Raw genomic sequence first — 20420 nt, 5'->3', positions numbered from 1 at the left:
AACCTGGCCCAAGGAAAGTCTCCCATAGGGCTCAATGGCACTCTGCAGGTCCAACCCGGCCCAAGGAAAGTCTCCCATAGGGCTCAATGGCACACTGCAGCTCCAACCTGGTCCAAGGAAAGTCACCCATAGGGCTCAATGGCACTCTGCAGCTCCACCCCGGCCCAAGGAAAGCCTCCCGTAGGGCTCAACGGCACTCTGCAGCTCCAACCCGGCCCAAGGAAAGTCTCCCATAGGGCTCAATGGCACTGTGCAGCTCCAACCCGGCCCAAGGAAAGTCTCCCATAGGGCTCAATGGCACTCTGCAGCTCCAACCCGGCCCAAGGAAAGTCTCCCATAGGGCTCAATGGCACTCTGCAGCTCCAACCCGGCCCAAGGAAAGTCTCCCATAGGGCTCAATGTAAAGTCTCCCATAGGGCTCAATGGCACTCTGCAGCTCCAACCCGGCCCAAGGAAAGTCTCCCATAGGGCTCAGTGGCACTCTGCAGCTCCAACCCGGCCCAAGGAAAGTCTCCCATAGGGCTCAATGGCACTCTGCAGCACCAACCCGGCCCAAGGAAAGTCTCCCATAGGGCTCAATGGCACTCTGCAGCTCCAACCCGACCCAAGGAAAGTCTCCCATAGGGCTCAATGGCACTCTGCAGCACCAATCCGGCCCAAGGAAAGTCTCCCATAGGGCTCAATGGCACTCTGCAGCACCAACCCGGCCCAAGGAAAGTCTCCCATAGGGCTCAATGGCACTCTGCAGCTCCAACCCGGCCCAAGGAAAGCCTCCCATAGGGCTCAATGGCACTCTGCAGCTCCAACCCGACCCAAGGAAAGCCTCCCATAGGGCTCAATGGCACTCTGCAGCTCCAACCCGGCCCAAGGAAAGTCTCCCATAGGGCTCAATGGCACTCTGCAGCTCCAACCTGGCCCAAGGAAAGTCTCCCATAGGGCTCAATGGCACTCTGCAGGTCCAACCCGGCCCAAGGAAAGTCTCCCATAGGGCTCAATGGCACACTGCAGCTCCAACCTGGTCCAAGGAAAGTCACCCATAGGGCTCAATGGCACTCTGCAGCTCCACCCCGGCCCAAGGAAAGCCTCCCGTAGGGCTCAACGGCACTCTGCAGCTCCAACCCGGCCCAAGGAAAGTCTCCCGTAGGGCTCAATGGCACTGTGCAGCTCCAACCTGGCCCAAGGAAAGTCACGATAATGAAGCTTTAATGAATCCGAAACTTTCGTACTCGCCACGACAAATACGATTTTGTTGCACAAATTTTGCAAAGTATGAAAAAGTCACGCATGAAAAAAATTTATTTTTCGCAAAGACTACAAACATTTCCGAATTCATTAACGCTGTGGTTAAACTTTCATCGGGACTATCTTTTCGCCAGGTTTGATCTGTCGAGAACCATTGAGTCCTATGGAAGGCTAACAAAGCCAGACATGGAAGGCTTCAAAGCAAGAAAGGTTTTTGTGGTGTTTACGAACGTTTCGGGCAGAAAATTTTGTGACTTTAGAAACGCAATTGTGATATTTTCGTACGGCCGATAAACGCATTTTCGAGACATTTTCGTGGTTACTCCAAATTTTTACCATATTGTGTTTTTAAGCCCCCAAAAAATCGGATTTTAGTAAATGTGCCCCCTAATCTTTTTTTTTAAGCAATGTCTATAAACAACCTTTTTTTTAAACAATCAGGATCACAATTTTCTTGAGAAAATAAATGATAAATGTTTTGTGTTCATCGTAATTGATAGTGAGCAAAGCGCATCATAACTTTTGTCTATGTGTTGAGCCCACAGTTCAGAGGACCACTTTACCCAATTAGCTAATTTTGTATTATGTAAATACATGCCATAGATTGATGCTTTCCTTTACCTTGAAAAATTCAGGTGGCACACCGTGTCATACCAGTTGCAGTACCCTTCCAAGTAGGCAGCTCTCACGATCACAGCGTTGTCTTGGTTGAGTTTAAAGTCTTTGGAAACGAGGACGTGGAAATAGACAGAAATAAGATCTGATGGATCCCCAAATCTGCAGATAAAGAAACAGAGGCGATACACAATATCCTTTTTTCGCATGTGTATTTTATCAATATTTAGAAAGTCTTATTTTCAAACTACAAATAATTAGGGTTGCACCGAATCAAGGATTTGGCCTTTTTCGGCAGGGTTTGGATTCGGCCGAATCAAATCTGAATCCTAATTAGTATTTGCTAATTATAATGTTGCCGTGTGAACGCGGAAGTGGAAAATTTAACTCTTTTAACTCTTTTACTGCCAAGCACGTATGGCATACGTGCTGGCAGTAAAAGGGCTTAAACGCCAACGACGTGTCTCATACGTCGTTGGCGTTTAAGCGCTGCCCTCTGCAGCGGCGGCATGTGCCGCCGCTGCAGAGGGCTTCTAACAATGACAGCCCCCCTGGGCAATGTGCCAGGGGGGCTGTCATCAGGGTCCTGCGAGCCGATCGCTCGCAGGACCCTCCAGGAAGCAGCAGACGCGATCGCATCGCATCTGCTGCTTCCTGCTTTCTCCCTCTCCCCCAGCGCCGGCCCAACTGAGCCAGGAGCGATCGGGTCTTCAGGAACAGGTAAGGAGTTTTTTTTTTATTGCTTTTACACACTTTTACACACTTATACACACATTTACATACATTTATACACACTTACATACATTTACACACACTTACAGCACACATTTTAGCATTTTTTTATTTATTTTTTTTCATTTTTCACACTTTTATACACTTATTTACACTCATATACACACTTACACACTATCACACAACTTTTACACATGTACACACATGTATACACAAACACTTTGGTTTTTTTTTGTTTTGCTTTTTTTTTTTTTTTCATTTTACCACTTTGTTTTTATTTTCTTTTACCTAAAAACTGTTTATTTTGACAGCGTAACTATTGGATCAGATATTCTGGCCACTAATTACACTGTCATGTGACTTATTTTGTTGTTTCACTGATTTGCACAATTTTTGTGGTTTTATCACATTTTATCCCTATATAAGTATTCCTGATCTGTTTTTAGCGTAGCTTTGCCAGGTGTAACTTTGGTGTACAAAAATAACTTTACCTATTTTGAATTCATCAGAATGTGTACTTTCCAAAAATATATGGTTTTCTGGGGGTCACTGTATAGTTAGGGGAAGTTTTGGCACATAATACACTGACAGGGGGCTCTGTGTGCAAAAGCTGAGCTGGCAGGCGAGAAATCCTTATGCGCTATTTTCATTTAGGGTTCAGTACATACCACAGACTTTGGTATATCTATGCATATTGGGCATCAAACTGTTCAGTAGGCCTCTGGTGTTCCTATTTGGGGTGACTTGCCTTTGTACTCAAGAAATTGTGTGAGATAAATGCGGCAAATTGCAACATTTTTAGGCGATTTTCTGAAATGTCATAAAAACCGATAACTTTAGGAAAGCTTTGCGGCTTGGTACTTTGGTGTAGAAAGGACTCTTTACCCTTGTTGGATTTGTCAGAATGTGTACTTTCCAAAAATATATGGTTTTGTGGTGGTCTCTGTATAGTTAGGGGAAGTTTTGGCACATAATACACTGACAGGGGGCTCTGTGTGCAAAAGCTGAGCTGGCAGGCGAGAAATCCTTATGCGCTATTTTCATTTAGGGTTCAGTACATACTGCAGACTTTGGTATATCTATGCATATTGGGCATCAAACTGTTCAGTAGGCCTCTGGTGTTCCTATTTGGGGTGACTTGCCTTTGTACGCACGAAATTGTGTGAGATAAATGCGACAAATTGCAACATTTTTAGGCAATTTTCTGAAATGTCATAAAAACCAATAAATTTAGGAAAGCTCTGCAGATTGGTACTTTGGTGTAGAAAGGACTCTTTACCCTTGTTGGATTTGTCAGAATGTGTACTTTCCAAAAATATATGGTTTTGTGGGGGTCACTGTATGGTTAGGGGAAGTTTTGGCACATAATACACTGACAGGGGGCTCTGTGTGCAAAAGCTGAGCTGGCAGGCGAGAAATCCTTATGCGCTATTTTCATTTTGGGTTCAGTACATACCGCAGACTTTGGTATATCTATGCATATTGGGCATCAAACTGTTCAGTAGACCTCTGGTGTTCCTTTTTGGGGTGATTTGTCTTTATCTGATCTTTATCAAGAAATTGTGAGAGATAAATGCGGCAAATTGCAACATTTTTATGCGATTTTCGAAATGTCATATAAATCTGCAAACTTAGGAAAGCTTTACAGCTTGGTACTTTGTAGCAATAAGAAATATTTACCCATTATAGATTCGGGGGGATGTGTATTTTCCAAAAATATATGGCTTTCTGGGGTGAATGTACTTTTTTTGTAGCATTATCCCACATAAAGGATGTAAATGTGTTGATTTTGCAGGAGCTGAAATGATAGATCATATGGGGGTATGTTCCCATTGGGGCCCCTACATGCCACATACTTAGGTAAACCTATACATATTGGGCATCAAACTGTTCAGTGGACCCCTGGCGTTCAAATTTAGGGTGTTTTATCTTGGTACCTAACACTATGTGGGAGATAAGATGCTGCAAAGTGGAAGCTTTGAGGGGATTTTTGGAAATGTCATCAAAATTGCTAACTTTAGAAAAGCTGTGCGGCTTGGTACTTTGGAGTAGAAAGACATGGGTACCCATTTTAGATTCGGGGGAATGTGTACTTTCCAAAAATATATGACTTTCTGGGGTGAGCGTACTTTTTTGTAGCTTTATCCCACATATAATGATGTAAATGTGTTGATTTTGCAGGAGCTGAAATGACAGAAATGACAGTATATATGGGGGTATGTTCACATTCGGGCACCTACATGCCACATACTTGGGTAAACCTATACATATTGGGCATCAAACTGTTCAGTGGACCCCTGGTGTTCAAATTCAGGGTGTTTTATCTTGGTACCTAATGCTATGTGGGAGATAAGATGCTGCAAAGTGGAAGCTTTGAGGGGATTTTTGGAAATGTCATCAAAATTGCTAACTTTAGAAAAGCTGTGCGGCTTGGTACTTTGGAGTAGAAAGACATGGGTACCCATTTTAGATTCGGGGGAATGTGTACTTTCCAAAAATATATGACTTTCTGGGGTGAGCATACTTTTTACTAGCTTTATCCCACATATAATGATGTAAATGTGTTGATTTTGCAGAAGCTGAAATGACAGAAATGACAGTATATATGGGGGTATGTTCACATTCGGGCCCCTACATGCCACATACTTGGGTAAACCTATACATATTGGGCATCAAACTGTTCAGTGGACCCCTGGTGTTCAAATTCAGGGTGTTTTATCTTGGTACCTAATGCTATGTGGGAGATAAGATGCTTCAAAATGGAAGCTTTGAGGGGATTTTTGGAAATGTCATCAAAATTGATAACTTTAGAAAAGCTGTGCGGCTTGGTACTTTGGAGTAGAAAGACATGGGTACCCATTTTAGATTCGGGGGAATGTGTACTTTCCAAAAATATATGACTTTCTGGGGTGAGCGTACTTTTTTGTAGCTTTATCCCACATATAATAATGTAAATGTGTTGATTTTGCAGGAGCTGAAATGACAGAAATGACAGTTCATATGGGGGTATGTTCACATTGGGGCCCCTACATGCCACATACTTAGGTAAACCTATACATATTGGGCATCAAACTGTTCAGTGGACCCGTGGCGTTCAAATTCAGGGTGTTTTATCTTGGTACCTAATGCTATGTGGGAGATAAGATGCTTCAAAATGGAAGCTTTGAGGGGATTTTTGGAAATGTCATCAAAATTGCTAACTTTAGAAAAGCTGTGCGGCTTGGTACTTTGGAGTAGAAAGACATGGGTACCCATTTTAGATTCGGGGGAATGTGTACTTTCCAAAAATATATGACTTTCTGGGGTGAGCGTACTTTTTACTAGCTTCATCCCACATATAATGATGTAAATGTGTTGATTTTGCAGAAGCTGAAATGACAGAAATGACAGTTCATATGGGGTATGTTCACATTGGGGCCCCTACATGCCACATACTTAGGTAAACCTATACATATTGGGCATCAAACTGTTCAGTGGACCCCTGGCGTTCAAATTCAGGGTGTTTTATCTTGGTACCTAATGCTATGTGGGAGATAAGATGCTTCAAAGTGGAAGCTTTGAGGGGATTTTTGGAAATGTCATCAAAATTGCTAACTTTAGAAAAGCTGTGCGGCTTGGTACTTTGGAGTAGAAAGACATGGGTACCCATTTTAGATTCGGGGGAATGTGTACTTTCCAAAAATATATGACTTTCTGGGGTGAGCATACTTTTTACTAGCTTTATCCCACATATAATGATGTAAATGTGTTGATTTTGCAGAAGCTGAAATGACAGAAATGACAGTTCATATGGGGTATGTTCACATTCGGGCCCCTACATGCCACATACTTAGGTAAACCTATACATATTGGGCATCAAACTGTTCAGTGGACCCCAGGCATTCATATTTAGGGTGTTTTATTTGGTTACTTTATGACCTGTAGGAGATAAGATACTATAGACTAGAAGCTTTGAAGCGATTTTTAAAAAAAATCACAAATATTGATAAAAACCAATAACTTTAGGAAAGCATTGCGACTTGATAGTTTGGAGTAGACAGACAGTTGTGCCTATTCTGTATTCCCCAGAATCTGTTCTTTCCAAAAATGTACAATTTTCTGGGATAAACCTTCTGTTAGTGGAATTTTGGCCTTGAAATCCAAAGTATGCAGTTTTTTTGGAGCAGTGCTTTGGGAATTTGGTAGTGTACTGCTGGGAGTTTTTGACCTATACAAGTGAGAAATCTCCATAAAACTATATATATTTGGTATTGGCACGTTCAGGAGACATGGGACTTTCCAAATCAGTTGTATATTCATGCATAAAATAATTTTTGTTTCTAGTATGTGTGATTATATTATGGAAAATTTGATTTTTTTTGCATTTTTAGACATTTAGAAGCCTATATCTTGTTACAGAATTGGAATTACACAAAAATTCTACCATATTTTGAAAGCTTAGGTTGTTCTGAAAAAAACGATATATTGTTTTCCTTGGTAAACTAAAAGTCCCCCCGAGGAAAGGCCCCTAAAGTGAAACAGTGCAAAATGTTCAAAAACTGTCTGGCAATACAAGTTCCGCTTTGACCAAAATGGCTGGCAGTAAAAGGGTTAATTAGCATATATTAATTAGAATTCGATTCGGTATTCGGATGAATCCCTTACAATGGATTCGGGGGGGTTCAGCCAATTAAGGAAGAAAGTGTCTACAGTTTACTGAATTTCCTAAACTTGTTAATTCTGACTTGCTGTATGGAGCTATTGCCCTTTGTTTTCTTTCATAATTCTCGTTATTTCTGACAAAAGACTTTCTGTAAATCTAAATCATGTGTCATAATCATTTCACAATTTCATGGAATGTGGAACTGTGAGACACACTGGATAACTGAGTTGGTACTATATGCAAAATATGTGCTAAATCAGTACATATCATGTAAGCCAGTGGTTCTCAACCTTCCTAATGCCGCGACCCTTTAATCCAGTTCCTCATGTTGTGGTGACACCCAATCATAAAATTATTCCTAAAACCATAGGAAATATGTGTTTTCCGATGGTCTTGGGCGACCCTGTGAATGGGTCGTTCGACCCACAGGTTGAGAACCGCTGATGTAAACAGAAGGCATAAAATTTGCACAGGAGAAGAAACCCATTGTAACCAGGTATTTACTATAATAAATATATATATAAATAGGTCACAAGTAAAATGCTTCCTGCTACATAATCTAAAGTGTATCCGTGGAATGAAGCTCACAGAACGAGGCAAAATGAATGGGTGCTTGACCATAGACTTGACCTGTAGAAGCAGCTGATTTAGGCCCAGAAGTGGTAGAGGCTGTAAGTACCAGGGTGGGAGAGTTATGTGACTGAATAAAATACTTTGAAGAATTCACATTATGTCTACTTAGAATGCTGAGCTTTTCAGGACTCTTTAGTGTTGGAGGCAACTTATACAGGTATGGGATCCCTTATCTGGAAACCCATTATCCAGAAAGCTCCGAATTACGGAAAGGTCATCTCCCATAGACTCCATTATAAGCAAATAATTCTAATTTTTCAAAATGATTTCTTTTTTCTCTTTAATAATAAAACAGTACCTGTACTTGATCCCAACTAAGATATAATTACCCTTTATTGGGGCAGAACAGCCCTATTGGGCTTATTTCATGGTTAAATGATTCCCTTTTCTCTGTAATAATAAAACAGTACCTGTACTTGATCCCAACTAAGATATAATTACCCCTTATTGGGGGCAGAAAAGCCCTATTGGGTTTATTTCATGGTTAAATGATTCCCTTTTCTCTGTAATAATAAAACAGTACCTGTACTTGATCCCAACTAAGATATAATTACCCCTTATTGGGGGCAGAAAAGCCCTATTGGGTTTATTTCATGGTTAAATGATTCCCTTTTCTCTGTAATAATAAAACAGTATCTGTACTTGATCCCAACTAAGATATAATTACCCCTTATTGGGGCCAGAACAGCCCTATTGGGTTTATTTCATGGTTAAATGATTCCCTTTTCTCTGTAATAATAAAACAGTACCTGTACTTGATCCCAACTAAGATATAATTACCCCTTATTGGGGGCAGAAAAGCCCTATTGGGTTTATTTAATGGTTAAATGATTCCCTTTTCTCTGTAATAATAAAACAGTACCTGTACTTGATCCCAACTAAGATATAATTACCCCTTATTGGGGCAGAACAGTCCTATTGGGTTTATTTCATGGTTAAATGATTCCCTTTTCTCTGTAATAATAAAACAGTACCTGTACTTGATCCCAACTAAGATATAATTACCCCTTATTGGGGCAGAACAGTCCTATTGGGTTTATTTCATGGTTAAATGATTCCCTTTTCTCTGTAATAAAAAAACAGTACCTGTACTTGATCCCAACTAAGAAATAATTACCCCTTATTGGGGGCAGAACAGTCCTATTGGGTTTATTCAATGGTTAAATTATTTTTAGCACACTTAAGTTACAGAGATCCAAATTTCGGAAAGATCCCTTATCCGGAAAACCCAAGGTCTCATGCATTCTGGCTAACAGGTCCCATACCTGTACTGGGAGAGTGTTGACTACTGGGCTGTTTACTATACACAGATATGGGACCTAGTTTCCTGAATGCTTAGGACCTGGGGATTTCCGGATAAGGGGTCTTTCTGTAATTTGGAACGCCATACCTTAAGTCTACGGAATAATCATTTAAACATTGAATAAACCCAATAGGTTTAGCTTTCCACCAATATGGATTCATGCAGCTTAGTTAAGATCAAGGGTTTTATTATTACAGAGTAAAAGAACATTTTTGATTTTTTTGATCAAAACTGAGTCTATGGAAGATGACCTTCCCAAAATTCTGGATAATAGGTTTCTGGATAACAGGTGCCATACCTGTATTCATTTCCAAATAATAATACATATCCAATAACATATCTAATATAAAACAAGCATACCTTGTGGTTCCTCCTTTCACAGGCTTTTCTCTGTTCGATGAAGGCCCGCTTATATCTTTCATTTGTTCCTGTGATTTCTTCTGTTTCCCTTTCTGTAAAAATGTCACCAGATTAAATACTGTATTAACATGATTCCTTCACAACCGGGCCTTTATGCCAGGGTCCACAATAAATACTCTATTGCCTTTATGGATATAGTGGAAATTGTTGCCCAAATGCATACAAGGATGTCCAAGCAATAATGAATTACTGTAGTGTCTCTCAGTGGTGGGGTCTTAACTAAGTGAAAGACCGTCCCTACACACCTGGGTGAGACATAAGCTGTACTGTATAATAACATCAATATAATAGCTGAATATACTGATAATTAGTGGATGTATTAGTACTACAAGAATGTTGGGGTGTGCGAGAGTAAAGCCACAGAGCTTTGCAATGAAAATGCCAACATTAATCATTGATTTTACAGGCAAGTTCCACTTACCTTAGCTCCCTTTTTTGCTTTTTCTTGGCCCCCAGTAGTCAAATAGCTCTCATTTTCTAACTTTGGGTTCCGTTCCTCCACAGTGTTAGAGGTCCATGAGTCTGGAGTAGGGGTTCTAGAGCTGCCTCTTCCATCTTTAGTTGGATCACCAGTTTGTGGTTTAGTGCTTCCCTGCTTGGTTTTGGAAGCATTTCCTACACCTGCCTTATTTTTAGAAGAATCCATGGGGCTTTCTCTCCCGCCAGTTGGCCTATTTCTATCGGTGCTTTCCTTTGGGTTATGGCTACCAGAACTCTTGCCTTGGGTTGTCTCTCTGGCGCCCTTACTGCTTTGGGTTGGTTTTGCATTACCTGCTCCCTTTCCTTCCGATCTAATTGTATCAGGTTTATGAGCTATGTGGCTTTCTGAGGTCTTCTTAGTTTTGTTATTGTCATATTTTTGTAACTTGAGCCCTTCTTCTGAATTATTGCTCGTATCTGGTTGGCACGGCACATCATTTAGGCTTTCCTCTGCATGATCATTAGTTTCTTCCTCACTTTTAACATTTCTACTAAAAGAGCCTAGAGCTGTAGAATATTCCATCCTACCACCATCAGGGCCATTATCTTTTTGCCATAAATTGCTGTTTTCCTGCTTTGTTCCAGAACTTTCCATGCTTGTACTTTTTCCAAACGCCTTCCCATTACTCTCTTTGTTCTTGCCTGTTACTACTTTGTTTCTTGTGGTACTTTCCTCTACATTTTCATTACTAGCACTCCCTGTTACAGAAGTTTGTCTGAAGTTTCCAATGTTTTGGGCTATTTGTGTAACACTATCTGTTCTTCTTTGCTCCCCATCTGAATCAGAGGGGTGTGGGGATAGAAGGTGTTGAGTAGTTTGCATCTGAGCAGTTTTGTTAGCCCTGTCAGTGTCGTCGTTTTCAGATTTATCTGCATCAACATTGGCTTTTGGCTGATAAAACAAATCCTCTTTTCCTTGAGTCGTATCTTCCTCACATGCTTGGGTAGGATGATCCTCCTCTGCACTTTCATATTGTTCAACATCCTCCTTGATGACTTCCCAGTCTTTAAGCATATTCCCTTCTTCTGTTTCTGCAGCAGAGCCGTCATCTCCAGACCCGCACGGGCTTGGTGCCTCTGAATTTATTGAGGTGCAACAGCTCGCGGTTTTATCCTCTGTCTGTAAGACACACACACAATGTAAAATGCTATTGCAGCAACTCACTGCAGTTATATTGATTTCCTGTATAAATAATAAATTATAGGTATAATCATTATTTCATGCATAAGTTGTGAGTGAAAAGCAAGAACCACTTAGTTGAGGAACATCTTATATAAACTATTTTCGTCTCAGTTCATCCATTATGTTTTATAATTAGCAGAGCACACATTATCCTTACTGGTTTTTCGGTTGTGAAAGCCACATCCTTTTCCTGTAACGAGAGCGATATCTTGTGACTCTGAGAGACCTCACTAGCGTCAGGGACAGTGGCAGTGGATATTTCCATACTTGGGCCATCTCCAGGCTTCGATTTGTTCTCACAAGCAAGTGCTGGTTTGGTGTCCTCATTTCCTGTAGATACAATGATACTGTTACAAATTTGTTTTGCTAAGTCAGCTAAGAAAAAAGCTTCACACGACATTTCTTTGTAAAGAAGAAGAGAAAACATAATACCCAGCATTCCATTCCAAGGGTCTGGGTGGTTCTGAAGATATAGTTAGTCCCCTCAGTACCATGGTTATCTTCTTAAGCTGGGTCCCTTTACTTACCCCCATTAATCATCAACAGCTACAACCATGCATATTCTAATAAAGCCCCAACTCTTGGGTCCTTTTCTCCTTCTTCTCGCTATGTTTTGTGAGAAGGGCCAGAGATGGAAGCAGAATTTGGAAGCCATGAACAGGACAGAGGACCGATAAAGAGGCTAGAACAGTTATGTAGGTTTACACAAGACACTGAACCAAGTATTACCAAGTGGTGTAAGTCAGTGTCCCTAAAATCCATAATTACAATAAGTCCCGGCATAGGAGGCCCTAAGGTGATTTCGCTCTGGGGTCTAGTTACTTATATTTACAATATTTGGAAGAAACATAACTGAAAACCTCTTTGAGAACCCCCCAGCAGCTCTCAGTAGGTATCAGAATAGCACTCAATAGTAAGAAATCCAAGTCCGGCTTGGGACTCCTCCAGTTACATGGGAGTAGGAGAAACAATAGGTTAGCTGAAAGCAGTTCTAATGTGTAGCGCTGGCTGAAAGCTCAGACTCAGGCACACTTTACTGCTGCGCTGCAAGTTGGAGTGATATCCCCCCTCCCCCCAGCAGCCGATCAGCAGAACAATGGGAAGGGAGCAAGATAGCAGCTCCCAGTAGGTATCAGAATAGCACTCAATAGTAAGAAATCCAAGTCCGGCTTGGGACTCCTCCAGTTACATGGGAGTAGGAGAAACCATAGGTTAGCTGAAAGCCGTTCTAATGTGTAGCGCTGGCTGAAAGCTCAGACTCAGGCACACTTTACTGCTGCGCTGCAAGTTGGAGTGATATCCCCCCCCTCCCCCCAGCAGCCGATCAGCAGAACAATGGGAAGGGAGCAAGATAGCAGCTCCCAGTAGGTATCAGAATAGCACTCAATAGTAAGAAATCCAAGTCCGGCTTGGGACTCCTCCAGTTACATGGGAGTAGGAGAAACAATAGGTTAGCTGAAAGCAGTTCTAATGTGTAGCGCTGGCTGAAAGCTCAGACTCAGGCACAAGGCACTGAGATGGCGCATACACACCAATATTACAGCTACAAATACATTTGTTGGTTCAAGTATAAAATGTTAAATGGCAGAGGGAATTATTTGCTGTGTAACAGTGTCATTTAGAGATAAAAAGTGCCCCATAAAAATCATGGCAGTGTCCCTTTAAACAGCTTCTCACTAAGAGTGGCCAAACTAGTACTAACACCCCTACGGTGCATACCTGCTGATTTCAGTGCTGGGTCTCTGAGATAATCACCTGATCTGCTTTGATTTTCCAAAGTGGCGACAGGAGGAACCATGCGTTGGCCGCATTCACTGCAGAATTTCGGCGTTGAATCTTTTGATTCATGGCCACAGCCTCCACATATCATCCTCTACGGCAAAGGAAGCTCTTCAGTAAGAACCTGCAGTACAATTAAGGGGAGGACTGGCATATAAGTTATTCTTTTCACAAGTCACAACACTTACACACAAAACAACAACAACACACAAAAGCCCAGTCTGAAGCTGAGATGTGGCGTAATTATTTGTTGCCCTAGAACTTTCTATAATATGGTTGAAGGAAAAATGGTGCTTGAACCAGAAGTCACAGTAAACAATATTGAAGGCAGCGGTGTAGAACTATGTAGATTCTCCATAAATTTATTGTCTAACAGTAGAGACAGGGGTCATTTACAACATGAAGGACGGGGTCTCTGTGCTCCAAATGGAAACCTGTGGCTGCCCCATGAATACAGTGCTACCTGCACCATCCAGAAGGGCAAGTTAGGGAGCTGTGGTGGGCACGGGCCCTGTACTTACCACCTATCCTATGCCAGTTGGCAGGGCCGCCATAAGGGGGAGAGGGGGTACTGGTGTGCTGGTATATAATGTATAATGTTATGGTAAAACTTAGGCAATTTACGGGTCGGACTGGGCTGCCAGGACACCGGGAAAATACACGGTGGTGCACGGCGGGGTCTGGCGGAGGTATAGTGAGGTGTGCGGGGCCCCTGGGGCAGTAGGACCCTGCACCCCCCCCCCCATAGTTCCGACCCTGTATGCAACTTACTCAAAAACAATGTAACGTAGAAACCTAAGAAACTTGCGTATCAAATAAAATACAATGCTGAAAAGCTTGAGTGGGCAGGCAGGGGGCAAACTCCACTGACCCCCAATGAATCAAAAAAGGTAAATTCCATTGCCCCCAATAAACTGACTGACTTATTAGCCCATTAACTATTTTTATGGACTGGTTATTATAGAGTAACATCAGCTATATAATTACTGAATTATATGAGTGTTTCCTACATTAACTTTCCAGAAGGTGTTATTGGGCGTTACGCAATTTACGTAACTAATTCAAAAACTTATATTACTTACAAAGAAACTTATACAACTTACTTATAAACGCCACCAACTATTTTTTTTGAATACGGACTAGTTATGGGGCTCCTAATTCTACATAGTTTACGTGCAAAAACTCACGTAACTTCCAGATAAAGCATTGACGGCTCAGAGCAGGGGCAGGTAGGTTGGAAGGGGTTAAAGTTAGGGCAAACTTCACTAACCCCCAATGAGCTGACAGTTAGCACATGAATTCATAGAACTCTTTATATGAACAGAACAGAGTTGGACTGGGCCGCCGGGCCCCAGTGGCCCAGACTCGACCCTGTTGCCGCTCCTCCTGGCCAGCAAAGTTCTCCCCTGATGCGTTTCTCATAAGCAAACTCAGGGGAGGACGTTGGGCGGGTGGGGGTTTGTGCGACGGGTGGACCCTGCATGGGGACAGGGTCGGACTGGGCTGCTGGGACACCGGGAAAAATACTGGTGGGCCCCGGCGGCCCAGTCCGACCTTTGCTGGCGCTCACCCTACTGACTGTTCCTCCCCTGACACGTTCAATTTATACGCGCTCGGGGAGGATGTTGGGTGGGGGCCCTGCGGGGGGGTTAGGGGGGCCCATGGCGGGGTAGGGGCACGGCAGGCTGGGGCACCTGCTGGGCCCCTGCACCCCCCAGTCCAACCCTGCTCAGGGGGGCCCCTGCAGGTGATACATCAGCGGAGGTACATTGGGGCCCCGTACCTCCCAGTCCAACCCTGCACAGGGGGGCCCCTGCAGGTGATACGTCAGTGGAGGTACCTTGGGGCCCCGTACCTCCCAGTCCAACCCTGCACAGGGGGGCCCCTGCAGGTGATACATCAGCGGAGGTACCTTGGGGCCCCGCACCTCCCAGTCCAACCCTGCACAGGGGGGGCCCTTCAGGTGATACGTCAGCGGAGGTACCTTAGGGCCCCGCACCTCCCAGTCCAACCTTGCACAGGGGGGCCCCTGCAGGTGATATGTCAGCGGAGGTACCTTGGGGCCCCGCACCTCCCAGTCCAACCTTGCACAGGGGGGCCCCTGCAGGTGATACGTCAGCGGAGGTACCTTGGGGCCCCGCACCTCCCAGTCCAACCCTGCACAGGGGGGCCCTTCAGGTGATACGTCAGCGGAGGTACCTTGGGGCCCCGCACCTCCCAGTCCAACGCTGCACAGGGGGGGCCCTTCAGGTGATACGTCAGCGGAGGTACCTTGGGGCCCCGCACCTCCCAGTCCAACCCTGCACAGGGGGGGCCCTTCAGGTGATACGTCAGCGGAGGTACCTTGGGGCCCCGCACCTCCCAGTCCAACCCTGCACAGGGGGGGCCCTTCAGGTGATACGTCAGCGGAGGTACCTTGGGGCCCCGCACCTCCCAGTCCAACGCTGCACAGGGGGGGCCCTTCAGGTGATACGTCAGCGGAGGCACCTTTTGTGTTCATGGGGGGGCCCCATATAAATAACTTGTACGGGGCCTCAAATTGACAATAGATGTTTATCAGTCCCTGCGTAACATAATGTCTCTGCCTAGTGAAGCCTTGGCTGCTCCCTTATAGGTTAATAGGGGTTAATACGTATTTCGCCTCAGCCAGACCCACTTACTTTCTCTGTTTAATCCAATGGAGACTGCGCCACAGCACTTTAAACTTCCCCTGCTGTTTTGCCTCCGGCGGTCACATGATGTTGGCTGAAAGTTCGCTTTATTTGTTCCACAAGACAAACTAGAATCTTTGTTTTCCTCGCCGCTCGCTGCGCTGCCATCTGAATGCAGATTCCTGCCTATAACCCTGTGCTTTAACCCCTTCAACTAAGTATATGCAGTGGTAGCGGCAGTTATGAGCAGCGAATGGCTTGTGTGGGACTCAGGGATGAATTTTTACCTCAGACTTTGCTGCATTACACTTGTATCTATGGGCAGACCCCTCACTTCCTTAGTCCCATGTGTGGTAAATTGAGTCCCGTTCCCTCACAGACTCCTCCCCTCATTCTCCCTCCCTTTCTCCCTTTCATGGCTGCAGCTTCACTTGTCTTTTCTCTGTGCTTTTCCATTCACTTTACTGCTGGTTTTTCTTGTCCCTCCAAAAATAAAACTGCCTCACACAGACACAAGCAGCGCCCCTCCCCCTACTCCCAGGATCCCCTGTGGCCAGGGTTGCCAGATTTACTTTTTCCAAACTAGCCAAAGTCAGTTCTAAAACCAGCCCAAAACTAGCCAAAAGCCACTTTGAAAGTAGCCTCTGTCTATACTGTCCAATTGCATGCTGGGTATTGTAGTTTTATATTAATCCTAGCTGTAGGCTAATTGTTAGACACAAACTACATTACCCAGCATGCAGTGGGACAGGCACACTAGGGGGGAAAAAACTTTGGCTAGTTTCCAAACGACAAACCCGCCAAGGCTCCAAAAAATAGCCCAAAACTGTACCTTGGTGGATTTGTACTTTGGAAACCCGCCTGGGCTTTAAATTAGTAGCCCAATTGGGATGTTTTTGAGTATAGTGAGGTATATATGATGATGATGCAGGAATTTGTCATTTAAAAAAGATCAGTTCAGAAGCAACATTGGGTCATATGAAAACATGATCATTCGATAAATTGGTAAGCTCAGCCTGCAACTCCTCTGTAACTTCAGCACTTACCTCTGGGGTGTCCAAGCCAGGAATAAGATCCCCCCGAGACTTCCAACTCAGGGATAAGATCCCTCTGGGGTTTCCAGCTCAGGGATAAGGGCCCTCTGGGGTGTTCAGGCCAGGGATAAGGTCCCCCTTGTGGTTTCCGGCTCAGGGATAAGGTCCCCCTTGGGGTTTAAGCTCGGGGATAAGGTCCCCCTTGGGGTTTCTAGCTCAGGGATAAGGTCCCTCTGGGGTGTTCAGGCCAGGGATAAGGTCCCCCTTGGGGTTTCTAGCTCAGGGATAAGGTCCCCCTTGGGGTTTCTAGCTCAGGGATAAGGTCCCCCTTGGGGTTTCTAGCTCGGGGATAAGGTCCCCCTTGGGGTTTCTAGCTCAGGGATAAGGTCCCTCTGGGGTGTTCAGGCCAGGGATAAGGTCCCCCTTGGGGTTTCTAGCTCGGGGATAAGGTCCCCCTTGGGGTTTCTAGCTCAGGGATAAGGTCCCCCTTGGGGTTTCCGGCTCAGGGATAAGGTCCCCCTTGGGGTTTAAGCTCGGGGATAAGGTCCCCCTTGGGGTTTCTAGCTCAGGGATAAGGTCCCTCTGGGGTGTTCAGGCCAGGGATAAGGTCCCCCTTGTGGTTTCTAACTCAGGGATAAGGTCCCCCTTGGGGTTTCCAGCTCAGGGATAAGGTCCCTCTGGGGTGTTCAGGCCAGGGATAAGGTCCCTCTGGGGTGTTCAGGCCAGGGATAAGGTCCCTCTGGGGTGTTCAGGCCAGGGATAAGGTCCCTCTGGGGTGTTCAGGCCAGGGATAAGGTCCCTCTGGGGTGTTCAGGCCAGGGATAAGATCCCCTCTCCAGGCTAAGGATAAGTTCACTGCCCAGCAAAGTGCTGTGTATGGCTCCCAGCTCCCTTACCTCTCAGTCTGTTCTTTGTACAGTGAATACAATCTCCGCCCTTTACTTCCCCGTCTCTCCTTTCACTTTCACTCTCCCAGAGCTTTCAGTTTCCCGTAAGTTTCTGAGTCAAGAAAAGAAACTTGTTTTTTCTTGTTTTTATTTTATTTTTCATGACCGGCTGCCTCTATTCCCGTGACACCCACATTGTGCAGTAAAAAGAATATCCCAAAGGTCTCTCTGTATTAGTCACTGTTTATTCTGCTCTCGCTGAATCACCTGGGGATATAAAGGATAATAATAAAAAAAAGCTGTGTCAGATAACCCGGGGATAAAGTCCACCCAATATAAAGCATTCGGTGAGAAAGGTAAATAAAAAACATGTTAAATGGGGCAATTGGGAGATTATATCAGCTGCTCAGATCAGTGCAGGGTACAGACAGCCATTACTGTAATGCCAGAGACACACTGCCCCCGGGGCTACACAGCGGGGTATTTATATAAACTATAGTAGGGTTTCTGTAGCAAACACCCCAGCTGTACCAGTGCAGGAATGGCTGCCCCCGGGGCTACACAGCGGGGTATTTATATAAACTATAGTAGGGTTTCTGTAGCAAACACCCCAGCTGTACCAGTGCAGGAATGGCTGCCCCCGGGGCTACACAGCGGGGTATTTATATAAACTATAGTAGGGTTTCTGTAGCAAACACCCCAGCTGTACCAGTGCAGGAATGGCTGCCCCCGGGGCTACACAGCGGGGTATTTATATAAACTATAGTAGGGTTTCTGTAGCAAACACCCCAGCTGTACCAGTGCAGGAATGGCTGCCCCCGGGGCTACACAGCGGGGGTATTTATATAAACTATAGTAGGGTTTCTGTAGCAAACACCCCAGCTGTACCGGTGCAGGAATGGCTGCCCCGGGGCTACACAGCGGGGTATTTATATAAACTATAGTAGGGTTTCTGTAGCAAACACCCCAGCTGTACCAGTGCAGGAATAGCTGCCCCGGGGCTACACAGCGGGGTATTTATATAAACTATAGTAGGGTTTCTGTAGCAAACACCCCAGCTGTACCAGTGCAGGAATGGCTGCCCCCGGGGCTACACAGCAGGGTATTTATATAAACTATAGTAGGGTTTCTGTAGCAAACACCCCAGCTGTACCAGTGCAGGAATGGCTGCCCCCGGGGCTACACAGCAGGGTATTTATATAAACTATAGTAGGGTTTCTGTAGCAAACACCCCAGCTGTACCGGTGCAGGAATGGCTGCCCCCGGGGCTACACAGCGGGGTATTTATATAAACTATAGTAGGGTTTCTGTAACAAACACCCCAGCTGTACCGGTGCAGGAACGGCTGCCCCCGGGGCTACACAGCGGGGTATTTATATAAACTATAGTAGGGTTTCTGTAGCAAACACCCCAGCTGTACCAGTGCAGGAACGGCTGCCCCCGGGGCTACACAGCGGGGTATTTATATAAACTATAGTAGGGTTTCTGTAGCAAACACCCCAGCTGTACCGGTGCAGGAATGGCTGCCCCCGGGGCTACACAGCGGGGGTATTTATATAAACTATAGTAGGGTTTCTGTAGCAAACACCCCAGCTGTACCAGTGCAGGAATGGCTGCCCCCGGGGCTACACAGCGGGGTATTTATATAAACTATAGTAGGGTTTCTGTAGCAAACACCCCAGCTGTACCAGTGCAGGAATGGCTGCCCCCGGGGCTACACAGCGGGGTATTATATAAACTATAGTAGGGTTTCTGTAGCAAACACCCCAGCTGTACCAGTGCAGGAACGGCTGCCCCCGGGGCTACACAGCGGGGTATTTATATAAACTATAGTAGGGTTTCTGTAGCAAACACCCCAGCTGTACCAGTGCAGGAACGGCTGCCCCCGGGGCTACACAGCGGGGTATTTATATAAACTATAGTAGGGTTTCTGTAGCAAACACCCCAGCTGTACCGGTGCAGGAATGGCTGCCCCGGGGCTACACAGCGGGGTATTTATGTAAACTATAGCAGGGTTTGTGTAGCAAACACCCCAGCTTTACCAGTGCAGGAATGGCTGCCCCCGGGGCTACACAGCGGGGTATTTATATAAACTATAGTAGGGTTTCTGTAGCAAACACCCCAGCTGTACCGGTGCAGGAACGGCTGCCCCCGGGGCTACACAGCGGGGTATTTATATAAACTATAGTAGGGTTTCTGTAGCAAACACCCCAGCTGTACCGGTGCAGGAATGGCTGCCCCCGGGGCTACACAGCAGGGTATTTATATAAACTATAGTAGGGTTTCTGTAGCAAACACCCCAGCTGTACCAGTGCAGGAATGGCTGCCCCCGGGGCTACACAGCGGGGTATTTATATAAACTATAGTAGGGTTTCTGTAGCAAACACCCCAGCTGTACCAGTGCAGGAATGGCTGCCCCCGGGGCTACACAGCGGGGTATTTATATAAACTATAGTAGGGTTTCTGTAGCAAACACCCCAGCTGTACCAGTGCAGGAATGGCTGCCCCCGGGGCTACACAGCGGGGTATTTATATAAACTATAGTAGGATTTCTGTAGCAAACACCCCAGCTGTACCGGTGCAGGAATGGCTGCCCCCGGGGCTAAACAGCGGGGTATTTATATAAACTATAGTAGGGTTTCTGTAGCAAACACCCCAGCTGTACCAGTGCAGGAATGGCTGCCCCCGGGGCTACACAGCGGGGTATTTATATAAACTATAGTAGGGTTTCTGTAGTAAACACCCCAGCTGTACCAGTGCAGGAATGGCTGCCCCCGGGGCTACACAGCGGGGTATTTATATAAACTATAGTAGGGTTT

At 45.2% G+C, this 20420-nt stretch overlaps 1 protein-coding gene across 1 annotated transcript in view; it reads right to left on the bottom strand.

Annotated features, from left to right (window-relative positions):
- Positions 1–15975, bottom strand: part of LOC100496402 (E3 ubiquitin-protein ligase RNF213) — an 86032-nt gene extending 70057 nt beyond the window's left edge. Inside the window, exons 1-6 of the mRNA XM_012953685.3 lie at positions 15690–15975; positions 12970–13153; positions 11408–11580; positions 10009–11187; positions 9528–9619; positions 1864–2019 (exon numbers count right to left, since the gene is read on the bottom strand). Coding sequence (XP_012809139.1) covers positions 1864–2019; positions 9528–9619; positions 10009–11187; positions 11408–11580; positions 12970–13120 — 1751 coding nt within the window. The 5' untranslated portion in view covers positions 13121–13153; positions 15690–15975. The remainder of the gene's footprint in view (positions 1–1863; positions 2020–9527; positions 9620–10008; positions 11188–11407; positions 11581–12969; positions 13154–15689) is intronic.
- Positions 15976–20420: the final 4445 nt, after the last annotated feature.

Source organism: Xenopus tropicalis, chromosome 8 (assembly GCF_000004195.4).
Source record: "Xenopus tropicalis strain Nigerian chromosome 8, UCB_Xtro_10.0, whole genome shotgun sequence".
Classification (NCBI taxonomy): domain Eukaryota; kingdom Metazoa; phylum Chordata; class Amphibia; order Anura; family Pipidae; genus Xenopus; species Xenopus tropicalis.
The sequence above is the reverse complement of the archived record's forward strand: the minus strand, read 5'-3'. Positions and strand labels throughout refer to the sequence as shown.